Source organism: Salminus brasiliensis, chromosome 13 (assembly GCF_030463535.1).
Source record: "Salminus brasiliensis chromosome 13, fSalBra1.hap2, whole genome shotgun sequence".
Taxonomy (NCBI): Eukaryota; Metazoa; Chordata; class Actinopteri; order Characiformes; family Bryconidae; genus Salminus; species Salminus brasiliensis.
Window position 1 is genome coordinate 32,418,536 of NC_132890.1, and position 15,106 is coordinate 32,433,641.

At 42.7% G+C, this 15,106-nt stretch overlaps 1 protein-coding gene across 1 annotated transcript in view; it reads left to right on the forward strand.

Moving 5' to 3' along the window:
• The window catches only part of LOC140574873 (neprilysin-like), a 54,799-nt gene that overhangs the window by 28,980 nt on the left and 10,713 nt on the right, over positions 1-15,106 (forward strand). Inside the window, exons 7-14 of the mRNA XM_072694927.1 lie at positions 30-148; positions 1,568-1,633; positions 4,720-4,854; positions 7,098-7,199; positions 8,571-8,707; positions 9,952-10,045; positions 10,217-10,345; positions 14,797-14,895. Coding sequence (XP_072551028.1) covers positions 30-148; positions 1,568-1,633; positions 4,720-4,854; positions 7,098-7,199; positions 8,571-8,707; positions 9,952-10,045; positions 10,217-10,345; positions 14,797-14,895 — 881 coding nt within the window. The remainder of the gene's footprint in view (positions 1-29; positions 149-1,567; positions 1,634-4,719; positions 4,855-7,097; positions 7,200-8,570; positions 8,708-9,951; positions 10,046-10,216; positions 10,346-14,796; positions 14,896-15,106) is intronic.

The following is a 15,106-nucleotide window of genomic DNA, read 5'->3' on the forward strand; positions in this document are numbered from 1 at the left end:
TTGCGATGTCTGTCATACCTTCCTCTCAGGGACAACCTGGACAGCAGAGAACTCCATAGCCAGACTGAATGAGAAATATGGGAAGCAAGTCCTGATCAGCTTTTTCATCGGCACAGATGACCGAGACTCCAACGCACATATCATTCATGTAGGTGTGCAAAACTGCTCTTCATCCCTCTGTCTAGTCTCGGTCTGGAGCTGGAAATATTCCGTAATGGAATTTTTCTGGGATCTGAGTGGATGATTCATATGGAATTCCTCAAGTTTTCATATATATATATATATAGCCATGATGTTAATGTCAGCATTTCACCACAGGGCACCACAATACTCAGTAACACAGTTAAGCAGGTTTACCCCAATCAGCCATAACATTAGCACCACTGGCAGGTGACCTGAAAGCAATGATTATCTTCATCTACAGAAGCTTCATCTGTCCAGGAGTGGAACTCCATAATAGGCAGCAGAAAATTAGAAAAATAGACAAGCATACGAATCTGAGCCACTTTAACACAAGAACTAGACTGTGATGGCTAGACGACGGGGTCAGAACATCTCCCAAACATCAGGCAGGTCTTCTGTTTATTTTATTTTCTGGTATGTGACGTTCAGTACCTACCACAAATGCTCTAAGAAATGACAACCTGTGAACCTGCAGCAGGGTCATGGGCACCTAAGGCCCATTGATGTGGAGGCCCCACCTCCTCACACAACATGCAGGACTAAAAGGATCTGCTGCTTGACAAGGTCTTGGTGTCAGGACACCTTCAGAGGTCTTGTGGAGTCCATGCCTCGAATAGTCAAATCTGTTGTGGTGGCTCACGGAGGGCCTACACAGTATTAGGCAGGTGGTGCTAATTTTATGGCTGATGGGTGTAGTTATTCAGTTAGCATATAGTGGGACAGGACTCCTGAGGCATTTGCAGGTTCAACCAACTACAGGAGACCATTTATTCCACTAGCATAGGCTGTACTCTCTCTCTCGCTCTCTCCGTCTCTCTCTTTCTCTCTCTCTCTATAGCCTAATCTCCATACTCTGTCTGTCTGTCTGTCTGTTTCCATCCCTCTCTCTCTCTCTCTCTCTCTCTCTCTCTCTATCTCTCTCTCTCTCTTTCTCTCTCTTTCTTTCTCTCTCTTTCTCTCTCTCTCTCTCCCTCTATATATATATATAACCTCTCTCTTTATCTCTCTCTCTCTCTCCCTCTATATATGTATAACCTATCTCCATACTCTTTCTTTGTCTGTCTGTCTGTCTGTCTGTCTGTCTCTCTCTCTCTCTCTCTCTCTCTCTCTCTCTCTCTCTCTCACCCCTTTTTCAGCCATATTGTTCTCAGAAAGTGTTCTGAGCACACGAGCCAAAAACCCACAATCGCAAGATCTCTACGAACAAGCAGCCCCTGTGTTTATGGAGCAGGGGGGAGATTAACCGGAGCTTAAAAGTGCTTTTCCATCTTAATCGCAGTAACTGATACCGGTTCAGTGGGGCAGGTCGTGGTGTGGATGCATTGGGTTTCTGCTGAGTGGATGAATGGCTAATTGTATGTGTGCCTCTGATTCTCTCCGCCAGTTTGACCAGCCAAGCCTCGGCCTGCCCTCCAGAGACTACTACGTCTGCACTGGACCCTACGAGGAGGTAAGATCTGCCAATAACAGCAGCTTACGCCACAGGTGGGCTTCATGAAGGCTTCTTTTTCAGTTTTTTTTTTCTCTTTTTTTCTCTTTCTAACTTTGTACTAGGGGTGAGCAATATGTTAATATTACAGATATGTGTAATATAACATGATCTTTAGTTTTTCTTTGCTTTGAGAGTAAGTTAGAAAGCACAGATCGCACCAGCAAAACAGTACTGCCACGCTCCTGTATAGAGTTGTATAGAATATATAGAGTGGTTTGGGGTGAAATAGCTGATTGTAAAGAAATGTACAGATGTATTTTCCTACTTATTTCTTTACTGTGGTGCTGATAGGAACCAGGAGGCACCAATGCTAATATAGCTATATACTACCCAAAACCTCCAGTGAAGCTATATCTGCCTCTTTAAGTATTTTGTGTAATGGGGATGATGGCAAAATACATCAAATGCATTTTCTTTGGGAACTATATTGCCTCACAACACCCTGCATGTGCTGTACCCCTCCACTGTGAATTGAACTGTTACACAGAAACCATGTACTGTATGTAACTTTTTTGGAGCATTTCTATTGGTCTATTCATCAGGACATTTTGCCACAATATGAAGAACAACTGGCAAATTCATATTATGTCAAAAGTGGAAAACAAAATCACGTGACAGCATCTTAAATAAACCTAAACCTAAACCTAACCTTATCATTACCATATAACCATCAACACCTCAACCTAAACCTCAACTTAACCTACTATACCTAAACATGGTAAGCCTAACCCTAATCCTTCCCCTAACCCTAAACCTAACCTTAAGCATTACCTAAACTTAACCTAATCCTTACTTTAAACCTAATTCTAATCTTAACCTAACCTAAACCTAAACCTAACCATATCATAATCATAATCATAATCATAACCACAACCATAACCATCAACACCTCAACCTAAGCCTACAACAATTCTAACCGTAGCCTAACCTAAACTTAATCTAACCTAACCCTTGTCCTTGTCCTTACCCTAACCCTAACCTTAACCTTCCCCAAACTTAACCTAACCCTAATCCTTCCCCAACCCTAAACCTAACCTTAAGCATTACCTAAACTTAACCTAATTCTTACCTTAAACCTAATTCTAACCTCAACCTAACCTAAACTTAACCTAACCCTAATCCTTCCCCTAAACCTAAACCTAAACCTAACCATATCATAATCATAATCATAACCATAACCATAACCATAACCATAACCATCAACACCTCAACCTTAGCCTACAACAATTCTAACTGTAGCCTAACCTAAACTTAATCTAACCTAACCCTTGCCCTTGTCCTTACCCTAACCCTAAACTTAACCTAATCCATACTTTAAACCTAAGTCTAACCATAACCTAACCTAAACTTATCCTAGCCTAACCCTTATCCTAGCCTAACCCTTATCCTAGCCTAACCCATATCCTAACCCTAACCTTAAACATAACCTAAACGTTCCCTAATCTAACCCTACACCTGAACCTAAACTAAAACCTACTACACCAAACCCTAATTCTAACCCTAACCTAACATTAACCTAAACTTAACCCTTAGCCTTATCCATATCATTTTATTACCTGAACCTCAACCTAAACCTAACCCACTACCCTTAAACGTAATTCTAACCTCAGTCTAACCTAAACGTAACCCTAAACATAAACATAGCAAAATATGACATTCTTATCGGTTCTCCTTGTGAATCGTGTATAAAATATCTTCATACATTTGATACAAATTTCTTGGGGAGCACTTCTATATGTACTTGTATAAACTGTGAGATCTTACTGGTCATTTGCAGGAATGAACTCTCTGTAGGAAAGAAGGAGGCAAAACGATCAATAAAAAGTCAAACGATTGATAAAAAGAAATGAAATAAATGAGATAATGGCACAACAGTGCCAGCATCCAATCAGCGAGCTGTTTTATAAATCTTAGGGGAGATTTATCAAACAGCTCAAAACTAAGTGGCCCGTTACAATTTCTCAGTAGGTCGAGCTCTTTCTCTCTCGCACCAGACCCTCCAAACCCAAACCAAATGATAATCAACAAAGCCCCTCTCCCTCATTTTTCTCCATCTGCTCGTCTGTCGCTTTGAGCTGTGAGGGTCCAGCCCAGCCCCTGCGGACAGCCATTGTTTGGACCCAATTCATATTATTATTCAAATCAGGCCGCGTCCATAATGCTTTCCAGATTCAGCGGGTAATTAGAACCAACGCCGAGTGGAAATGAGGCCGGACGCACCGCAGCAGATGGAAGCGTTTGGAGTGGACTTCCTGTCCTCCTCTTCCTCTGCTGGCTTCAACCGATCGGAAAGCAGGAATATGCATAGGTATAGAGGGGGATAGAGAGAGGAGAAAGAGGGGAAAGAACGAGAGTGGGAGGGAGGTGGAAAGATAGACAGATTAACCCAATTAGCTTGCATAATGCCTCCCCGGAGGCCGTGAACGCTTCCTAAATAACAGGGGTGCAGAACATCAGGAGGGCATATACTAGTTCATAATTTAACAGCACTTCCATCCTGCAAACAGTCCAGAACACACATATACACACACTTACTATCTCTCTCTCTCTCTCTCTCTCTCTCTCTTTCTCTTTTTTTACACCCAAACTCAAATACAGACGCCACCAAAGTGCTAACTGTTCCAGAAGTGTAAAAATTGCTTTTTATATTATAATATCTTCATTTCTTAATTATACCATACAAGATACTGAAATGATAGCTGGAGTCCTAGTGGGTTAATTGACTCAGCTGAATTGGGGAGATCTTGGAGATAATTAGGAAACAACGTACAGTGGATAACTAAATAACTATGTACAATGCTACGTTGGTACGATTTCTCCCGGTTTCCACAGAGGAAAACAACTGACAAGGAACATTTAAACAGTTCCCTAATTTGACATCATTCAGTCCTCTTTGCCATTGCTGAAGAACCTCTGAAGAAAATGATTTCAATGGTTCTTCTGTATTTTAAGTATATTTATATTTTTGGTATTATTAAAAAACTTCCTGAACTTTTGAACGCTACTGAAACTTCTTGCTAAGGTGTGCTGGTGTTTGTTTGCAGGCCTGTGTCACTTACGAGAACTTCATGGTGGACCTGGCCATGCTGGTCCGGAAAGACAAAAGCCTGGAGGTGAACGAGAGCACCATCAGGCAGGAGGTGACCAGAGTGATGGCGCTGGAGAAAGAGCTGGCTAACGTAAGCAGTGCAACGTTTAATTGGGCATTTTTGGTGCAACATCAGCAAGACTGGAGTCGGAGGTCAAACTGTTAGGATGGGATTAGAGTGTTAACCCTTAGTAGCTACAGATATTTCCACTGACAGTGAAATTCCTGGACACCTCTTCTAATGAAAGCATTCAGCTGCTTTAAGTTACACCAATTGCTGACACACAGCTTACTTAGTCCCTAGTAAAAAAGTACTGCCAATAGAATAGGACTCCCTGGAGCAGATAAACATGAGCCTATTGGCACCATACCTAATGCTAAGCATGAGCTAGAGGGGTATAAAGCCCAAAACATTGAGCTTTGGAGCAGTGGAAGAACTGTGTTCTCTGAAACAATGGTGGTGGTGCTCCATCCAGTACTTTTGGGATGAGTTGGGGATGATGAGGCCAACATTCTGACTTCATTAATGCTCTTGTCCATGAAAGCAATCAAATTCTTACAGCAATGCTCTTCCAAAATCTAAGAGAAAGACTTATCCCCTGGACATTAGAGACAGTTTCTCCAACAACTATTTTTAAATGCCTTTGATTTCAGAAGAAACAATGAATGAGCAGCTGTCCCAATACTTTTGTCCAATCAGTGGATGTAATTATAGTATGTAATATAAAGCAAAACAAGGTTCTCCAGATTCTCCAGGTGGAAAACCAGGGCTCTGTTTGTATTCTTCTGCTCAGGGACAATCGCCAAAGGCTGTATATCCTCAGATTTCAGTGATATGTTCTCCCACCACATGTGGTAATGCTGCTGCCTTTTATTATTCAGTGAGCACATGACTCTCCTGACATTTACAGCGCACAGAGCTCAGGCCTTGTAAATCTGTTTGTTCGTGCTGGAGGTGATGTCACAGCCAAACGACTGCTCTTTAACTCTGTATTTCGGGCACTGTGAGCATACTTTACTTGCCTGAGAGCTGTCTGAGTGCACTCTGAGCACTCGTATACTGAGGCAAAATCATTTTCAGCTTCAGTAGACATCACTAGAGCACTATTACCAGATCACTAAACACACAATAGCAGATACAATGTGTTAAATGGAAAGAATATAGCGTTAAAAGGAAAGAGCATCGTTGGACAACGTTTGCTCATTCATAAACCAGGATGACTGGGGTGTTTTATCGTCTGTGTGAAAAGTGTCGCTATCGGCCATTGACGGATGCAGTAAAACCGAAGTGCATTTTGGGTTAATCGCCATTTTGGAGGTATTTTTTGTCAAGGCCGTACTGTAGTCAACTCAGATTACTGTGTTTCTATGTGCTGCCTTTTATAGGTAAAATATTGTGAAAATATATCGATTTTATCTTTATTTGGATTGATTAATATTTCTGGTTCACTTTAGGACTATATCCTCCTCATTTTGACAGCCTAAAGTTGTAATTTTCCTGCTGAAAAATCCAGCTCAAGACCAGCTTTTGCTGCTAGTTGGTTTCTAAGCTGGTCTAAACTGGTCTTTTATGGTCAAGGTTGTTGAAGACCAAGCTAAACAACCAGCATGACCAGCATGAACAGCATCATCAAGTGGGTCGACTAGCCTGACCAGCATGACCGAGTTGGTTGCCTAGCATAACTGTCAAGTCCATGCTAGTCAACTAGGGAGACCATTCTGGTCGACCAGCACGACTGGGATGGTTGACCAGAATGACCAGCATGACCACTCAGGTTGGCGAGAATGACCAACAAGACCAAGCTGGTCGACCAGCTTGACAAGTATGACTGAACTGGCTGCCCAGCATATCCATCAAGCACATGCTAGTCAACAAGGAAGACCATTCTGGTTGACCATCATGATTTACATGACTGAGCTGGTTGAGCAGAATGACCAGCATGACCACTCAGGTTGGCCAAAATGAACAGCAAGACCAAGCTGGTCAACCAGCTTGACCAGTATGACTGAGCTAGTTGCCCAGCATAACCATCAAGTCCATTATATTCAACTTGGAAGACCATTCTGGTCCACCAGGGACATCCTAAATCCTAAACTTTCCCTGACCATGAAACTATTGCTCGTTAACAGTTTCAGGACCTGTATGAAATCTACAGGCAGTTCTCACAATACAGTGTAACCAGTTTAGGAAAGGCTACCATGTGATTGGTTTAAAGTTAGGAAATGGAGCAACAACAACGTCTTGCTTTCCGTGAGCTCTCCCCTTCTGCCATTCGCTCTGAGCATTTTCAAACCTTCTGCCCTTCTTTCTGACACTTGTTTTTGCTCCCTCAGGCAACAGACACACCAGAAGACAGAAACAATCCTGTTCTGCTCTACAACAAGATGCCCCTGGAGACCCTCAACACCAACTACACATTGGAGTTTGAGTCTATAGTAAGAAACTTGTAGCTCTTTGCTGGTACAAAAAACTTTTCATCGCTTTTCAGAACAAAGCATTCCCACTGGATTTTACAAGAAGTCTCTCAAACCAGAGAAGAGAGTTTTACATCAACGTCTGAGTGCGTTAACCACACAGATTCTCTGGTGTGCTCCATTCAGCGATGCAGTCATAGAGCAGAAAGTACTCAAGTCTTATTGAGATAACTTTTTTAAAGCATGGAATTTACTTACTAACTTACAGCGTGTATCCATTATCGAAAGAAAACACGTACCGGAATTGTAGAATTCCATGTCACTACACATCAACCCCCTAAAGACTCGTTATTTATGTTATAACCATTTCAATTGTGCAATCAGATTGGTTGAAGTGCATTGTAGGCGTGTCGTTATTCCTGAAAAGTGCACTTTTTCCCACCATATCTGTGTTATTTTGCTGACCACTGGTCATTAAGTAATAACAATGGGCAATTTACTGCTGCTGTGACTAGTTTTATTGGTGGAAGGTGGAATTTATTGAGATAGAAAACCTGGAAAATGGTGTTGGATTTTTTCTCTCATTTGAGTACATCCACCCTCAAATTGAACAGGTCTCATGCCTTCTCAGCACACTTTAACAGCAAGGTAGAAAGAAGCCAATCAGGGCTTTTCCACTTCAGACATCATGGTGGCACTGTGGGAGAGTTAACATTCAGAAGGTCACCACCCACCACAGCGTAAAAAAGGACCCATCGCAGAAGCACTGACTTTGCAACCACTAAGGGGCGCACTAGACAGGTCTGGAACAACAAAGGTGTGGTTTATTGGCATAAAAAAGCTAATGATGGAGAAATCACTTGTTTTATTGTCATACTACAAGGACTGTGTGTGTGAAAACGTTCATGGATAAAAATAAAAAGCACTTTTCTCGATTGGCTCATGCCTTCAGTTTATGATGATTTGGGAGAAGAATGTGAGATAGGGGGCAGAACTCAGAGGTCGACCAGAGGCTGGAGGCCGGATGGCTTTGCTTTGTGGTAGGAAACCAAGTCACCCTGATAGATGACGGGGTTAAAGGGGAGGTGATGGGGTGGTGGAGGGTTGCGCAGACTTCTTGTAGACATGGGGAGAAGGTTGAGATGGAACTTATTGGATGTTAGATTAGAGAGGAGGGGCTTTAGGCATGTTCCTCCTCCGAAAATTCAGTTATTTCATAACCTTCAAAAATCTGACAGAGGATTGTCAGAATGCTCTACTGGGAACTAATAAAGGTTTGAAGCCATATTAAATTCAGATTAATTTACTTTACTGATTTATTCTCAACTTTGCTTACACAGAGGACAACCAACTGTGACTTCATCTGGTCTTTCTCTGCTGCTTTCTCTTCAGGTGTTCAACTGGACGCTCTTCACCAATAAGATCATGGATACGGTCAGCATTCCCATTACAGACAGCGAGCAAGTGATCGTTTATGCCCCCAACTACTTGAGGCGGCTCAACCAAGTCCTGGCCAAGTACACAAAGAGGTGAGTTTACAGAGGTCTACAGCAACAGTGCCCAAGTGTGCTGCTGACCTCAGGTATTTAGGTCACCCATAATCTAATGTGATCCAGGCGAGGATGTGGTACGTTTAACTGAATGATTAAGATTATTTCATGAATCGTTCAGTCAATTACATGTAAACATCATTGTAGACACAGTAAAAAGGTCTTGATTTTATTCAAATATTAACCCCTTAAAAGTTTTTTACACACTAAGGTGTATTACTAAGTAACTACAGGGACTTCTGTACAAACTGGTGGGGCTATTCTTAATAATAGAAATAATAGAAGGTAATAGAAACACTTCCAGCCTGCCGATAGGCCATAAGCGGTTTAAGGGGTTAATAGATGTATATATATTAAATAATACAATTTTACATAATATTAATATTAACCTAAACGGTCAGATGTCATATGCTTGGTTTATGTGCATGGTCCATTGCTATACAGTTACATGACTGTACGCTGTTTGTGGACGCCCCTTCAAATGAATGCATTTAGCTGCTTTAAGCTCCATCTATTACTGACACACATGTGCAAATGCACACACACACAGCTTGTCTAGTCCCTTTAGAGAAGCACTAAGAATAGAGCAGGACTCTCTGGAGCCGATAAACATGAACCTTCTGGCACCCTGCCTAATGCCAGGGTGGGCTAGAGGGGTACAAGGCTCCCCAAGTACTGACCTGTGGAGAGGTTTAACTGTGTTCTCTGGAATGACGGATGGTGCTCCAGCCAATACTTCTGGGATGATTTGGGGATGAGGTGGGGGGGGTGATCATCAAACATCCTGATCCACTTACGCTATTGTTACCAAATGCCATCAAATCCTCACGGCAATGCTCCTTTAAAATCTAGTAGAAAGTCTTCTTCCCTGAACAGTAGAGACAGTTACTCTCTTTTTAATTCTTTTGATTTCAGAAGAAAGAATAAACGAGCAGGTGTCCCAATACTTTTGTCCGTATAGTGTTGTCCGTAATGTTGTGAATCTTACTTGATTAAACTCTTTTTAAATGAACTTTTCTCCCTATGGGCATTTCAAATGATAAGTGAGAACCTGCCCATCTAATATTTCATACTGAGCTGGAGTGTTGCTATAGGCATCCCTAGCAAAGAGGTTCCTTTCCAGGACACTATTGAAGATAGCACTGTTTACTGCTTTACTCTGCACTATATGAAAAACAATGCCAGTCCACTTGAAGCCGCTGTGTGTTTGTGTGTGTTCACAGAGATATCCAGAACTACATGGTGTGGCGTTATGCCATGAACATGGTCGTCGGCTTGAGCAGATCCTACAGAGACACCAGGAAAGCCTTTAGAAAGGTCAGTGTCATATCCCTGCTCTCTCAAGCTCTCAAAGTGAAGTGGACTTTTGATCAAAGCCTGCGATGCTGTATCAGTAACAGAAGACAATGAGCTCTTTCACTGACCGGAGGTGCCGGCCATCATTCTGTCTCCTCACTTCTTTTCTCTTTTTCACTTCTCCTGTCTCAGGCCATCTCTGGGACCACCTCGGAGGCAGCAGTATGGAGACAGTGTGCCATCTACGTCAACAACAACATGGAGAATGCTGTGGGCAGACTGTACGTGGACGAGGCTTTCGCTGGAGACAGCAAAGACATGGTGAGTCTGCTAGTTTGTTGCTGTATGCATGATGTATGCATATTAGGTCCATGCCTAATGCCAGGCGTGGGCTAGAGGGGTATAAAGCCCCCCAGCATTGAGCTGTGGAGCAGTGGAAGAACTGTGTTCTCTGAAATGATGGTTGGTGCTCCAACTTATACGTTTGGATGAGTTGGGGAGTTGGGGATGATGAGGTGGGGTGGTGATCATCCAACATCCTGACTCACTAACACTATTGTCACTGAAGACCATCAAATCATTACAGAAATGCTCCAAAGTCAGAGAAAGTATGTTCTAGCCTTCACCCTCCCAGCACTATTTTGCTGTCACGTGAAAAACCTTGTATCTTCACTTTTTCACATAGTGTGATTCCATCAGACAACATCACCCAATAACAGTGAATACAATCAAATCCTCACAGCAATGCACCAAACAAAGCCTTCTTCTCTGGACAGAAGAGACAGTTACTCCAACAGAAGCAGGATCAACTCTTTTAATACCCTTGATTTCAGAAGAAATAATGAATGAGCAGGTGTCCCAATACTTTTGCCCAGGCTTAGATAATACTTAGATCAGCTCTTGTTCGTGGTGGATTTCACTTCTGTAATTTGTGCATGCTCGCTACCACCCAGGCAGGATTTGGAGTTGATGGAGTGTGCAGCACACGCAGTCATGTGCCGGCTGACGCTCGACACTTTCGTTTCCTCGTATTCTTGTAAGAGAAGCTGTGTGGTGGATCTGCAGCACCTGTCATAAAATACAGCCCTTAACACCCCATTAATCACCTGTCCCCTTTGGGCCCCTTGCCTGGGCAGCAGACATGGCCTGCTGTATGTGTGTGTGTGTGTGTGCATGTGTGGGTCTATATGTGTATGTTTTCCAGTGTGTAGTACAGCTGGGGCACACATGTGTGTGTGTACATGGACATGGACACACCATTAAAAGGAGTCCTTTACTAAAGAGGAATACCTCTTTAGTAAAGGCAGTGGATCTATGTGGAACCATTGCCTGGTTGAGCAGTTATTCTCTATGGTGGTAGCTCCTTGTGAGGAGGTCACTGTGAGGCAAAAACCCTGTATCTCCAAAGTGCCAACTTTACAGCAGAAGAAGAAAACCTTGATATGTTTTAATGGAAGTCAATGGAAAATCCAAGTCCAAATTCTGGAGCATTTCTATTGCTCTGTTCTTCACTAAATTCATAATTATAAGGTTGCCCTGCATTGAGCTGTGGAGCAGTGGAAGAACTGTGTTCTCTGGAATGATGGTTATGATGCTCCATCCATTACTTTTGGGATTAGTTGGGTACTTAAGTTATGAGGTGTTAAGGTTTAGTTAAGTTTAAATGTAGATTTTTATTGTATAGCTTGATGTGAGCAGACTGTCAAAAAAGCATTTCACTGCAAGTTATACTGTGTATGACTATGTATGTGACAAATAAAATTTGACTTTGACTTTGACTTTGATCATCCAGCATCCTCACTAACACACTTGTTGCTGTATGCCATCAAATCCTCACAGCAGTGCTCCTCCAAAATCTAGTAGAAAGCCTTCTTCCCTGGACAGTAGAGACAGTTAATCCAGCAAAAGGCAGCAGGATTAACCCCTTTTTGAATACCTTTTTAAATAATGACCAGGTGTCCCAATACTTTTGTCCATATAGTGTATGTCGTTAGGAAAGTGACTAGAAATATGACTGGGTTACTTTTACAGCTAATATTTGAGCATTTCGTGTGTTGTTTACACATGCAGCTGTTTATATGCATTCAGGCCTTCGCTTCATGCTCTGTAAACAGAACGTGAGGACCTCAGCGTGAAAATACACTTCCAGGATGGGGTTTTTACTGAGTCTCAGTAGGAGGTAGAAAAATTGCCGGGATTCACCAGGATTTGACTCTGGCTCAATGGCAAATTCCTGTGTAAAACTGCATGTGTGAAAGGGGCTTTAGAGTTTAACCCTTTAAATGCCCAGAACCAGCTGGCAGGACCAGCCGCCGGTACTTTTTCCATACAATTACTGAATAATAAGCCTCAGGATATGAAAAGGCCTGGGAATTTAAGGGGTTAGGTGCTGATTGGTGGCTTGGTTTATAACCTTGTACTGGTTTATATTCTGCTATCTGTTATATTATACCAGTAGCTCCCAACCTTGCCCTGGAACGTAAACCCCCTGTCCTACACATTTTGGTGGTTTCTGCTGTGACCTTGTTGGTTAAGTGATTAACTGGGTCAAGTGTTTTGATAGCAGGGTAAACACTACAATGTGCAGGACAGGGGGTCCCCCACTGCTCATAATGCATTATGTGCATTGACAAAGCATTACCCTATAAACTTTGCAGTGCAAATTCCCTTAACTGTTGTTGATGTGTGTGTGTGTGTGTGTGTATTTGTTGTGCATGCGGCTATGAGATCGAGTGACCTCTTGTTGGCCTATCTGCAAGCCTCTTTTGGCTGCCACCACTCTATCCTGCTATATCTTTGGTCACATGGATATCATTACAGATATTCACATGCAGGCCTCCATTAAAGGTGAACTCTGCCAGATCTGAACCACTGCCAGTGGCTTTATGAATTAGAGAAGGAGACTGCATGGAGAGTCCAATCAAAACAGCCCCCATGATATGAAGCAGTACGCCATCAGCGCCCAAGTGTCCAAGCACAGTCCAGGCATGCGGAGCTATTTTAGGATTGATGCAGCGGCAAACAATCGCCTTTGAACCGGTGACAAAGAACAACGCGCGCCTAACAGCACGTCAGCGCAATTCATAACATTTAAAGTGGTGGCTTATCCCATGTGATAACGAACAGCACTAAGAGACACGCCTGCGGGTTTTAAACTCTCCTGTAATCTCCTCTCAGTCTTCGTCAGTTCTTGGCTCGTTTCCTAGCTGTCGTTTCCAGCGGCACCTCAGCTCAGAGCCACGAAATCGCTGGACGAATATAAACAAAGCGCTCCAGCGGTGACGTAAACTCCACTCTATATTTTTACTGATATGGTGAGAAGGTTCAAAGTGACACCATTCCTCAGTGTAGCTCTGCGCTCCATGCTAAGACATGACTCGAGATACGATCTGTCTGTTTACTCAAAGATTCGTTTTGTTTGACATAAAATGTCCCATACGTCCACAAATTCAACATTCTTTTTTTTTACCCTACTTTTACACGTTCATATGACGTATATTTTACACCCCCATTACTTTTGCCTTGTTCCTCACAGTAGGCCTCCTTCACCAAGATCTTAGGAATTTTCTTAAATTTAGATTTTTGAGGAAAGTCCAGACAAAAAGTCTCAGCATCAGATTCACAATGTGATGGGGGTCGCCAGAGTCCGATACAACCCAATTGGCCATGATCTCTCCGGGTGTGTTGATGGCACTCTCTCCCCTCATCACTCTTAAAGCCATGTTGGCCGACACAGGTGTCTGTTAGCTGGTGCGGTGCAGTTGGGGACCTCAAGCTTTTCTCAGAGCGAGACGGCTGCCCAGCAAGTTGAAGAGAGGTGGTGTGGGGTATGTGTTAAGTTCTTTCCTTCCTAGTGCCAGGAGCATTGCTGGCTCTAGGGGGAGTTATAAACAGGTGGAGGGTATACACGTATCATTACAGGTGGCGGGAGTCACTGTGGCCACACCCTCTGAGTGTCGAAAACCTACTGCCTACACAATATCTGAATTCTTGAGGTGTCTTTTGGATCCTGGTCAATAGAGACTAACTAACGGTCTTTTCTGAATAAACAGTGAAGCAGTTTTGTAAGCGGCATCTGCTAAATGCCGTAAATGTTAACGGAAATGTGTTAATGCGCTAATCGTGTTGTGACTGATCGGTGTATAAAATGCATTGTTTAAAAGGAGCTGATACAGTATATTTTTACAGTATATAAACCATTTCAGAGTGAATGGTTGTTTTTTTAAAAGCATCCTCAAATACTACAATGGCTAACACTTCATAGTATGGATAGTACACTTGAGATGCTAGTTCGTTAACTGATAGTTAACTTACCTTTAAGTACATATCTATGAACCTAAACTGAACCCTTACTCTGTTCCTAAACCTTTCACTGGTCCTAATCCTCACCCAAGCAACTGAATTTCACCAGATAATTTGTCAACAACATGAACATCTGTAGCTCATCTACGGGAGCTGAACTGTACTATCCAAATAAAGTGAGACCCTACAATGTTCCGAAACTCTGCCTCATCCCTGTAGATGTTTACGGACCTGAGAGTATTGTCTAGATCTAGTCGACTTCACTGTTTGATCACCCATTAAACAAACATGCCGTGTTTGAATTGCGGTATTCGATTACCCTCTCCTGGCATGAGCTGATATTCTGAAAAGTGGTCAAAGAAGTCTGAGTCCACTCTGAGCGTAAATGTATCAAATGTCCAACATCAGACTGTGTAGATTAATCTAAATGTGTGGTATGTGCTTCATGTGCTGCTTTTTGATTGGCCCAGATGGATGAGATGATCGCCAACATCAGAGAGGTGTTCGTGAGCAACCTTGACGACCTCACCTGGATGGACTTTGAGACCAGGAAAGCGGCCGAAGAGAAGGTGAGCTGAGTTCAGCTGTGGTCAATATGACCACATCATTGGCGTGGTCCTACACAAGACTGTGAGAAAGAAGATACCCCAGCTGCCTCCTTTAATCGAACCTGGTCCTCGTCCGTGATTAAAGTGCTTTCTCTTTTCCCATAATTGTTGATTCCCCCTTTTATCACTGCTCTTCAGATAAACATTTCCTGCGTAAATAATGTTGTGCAGA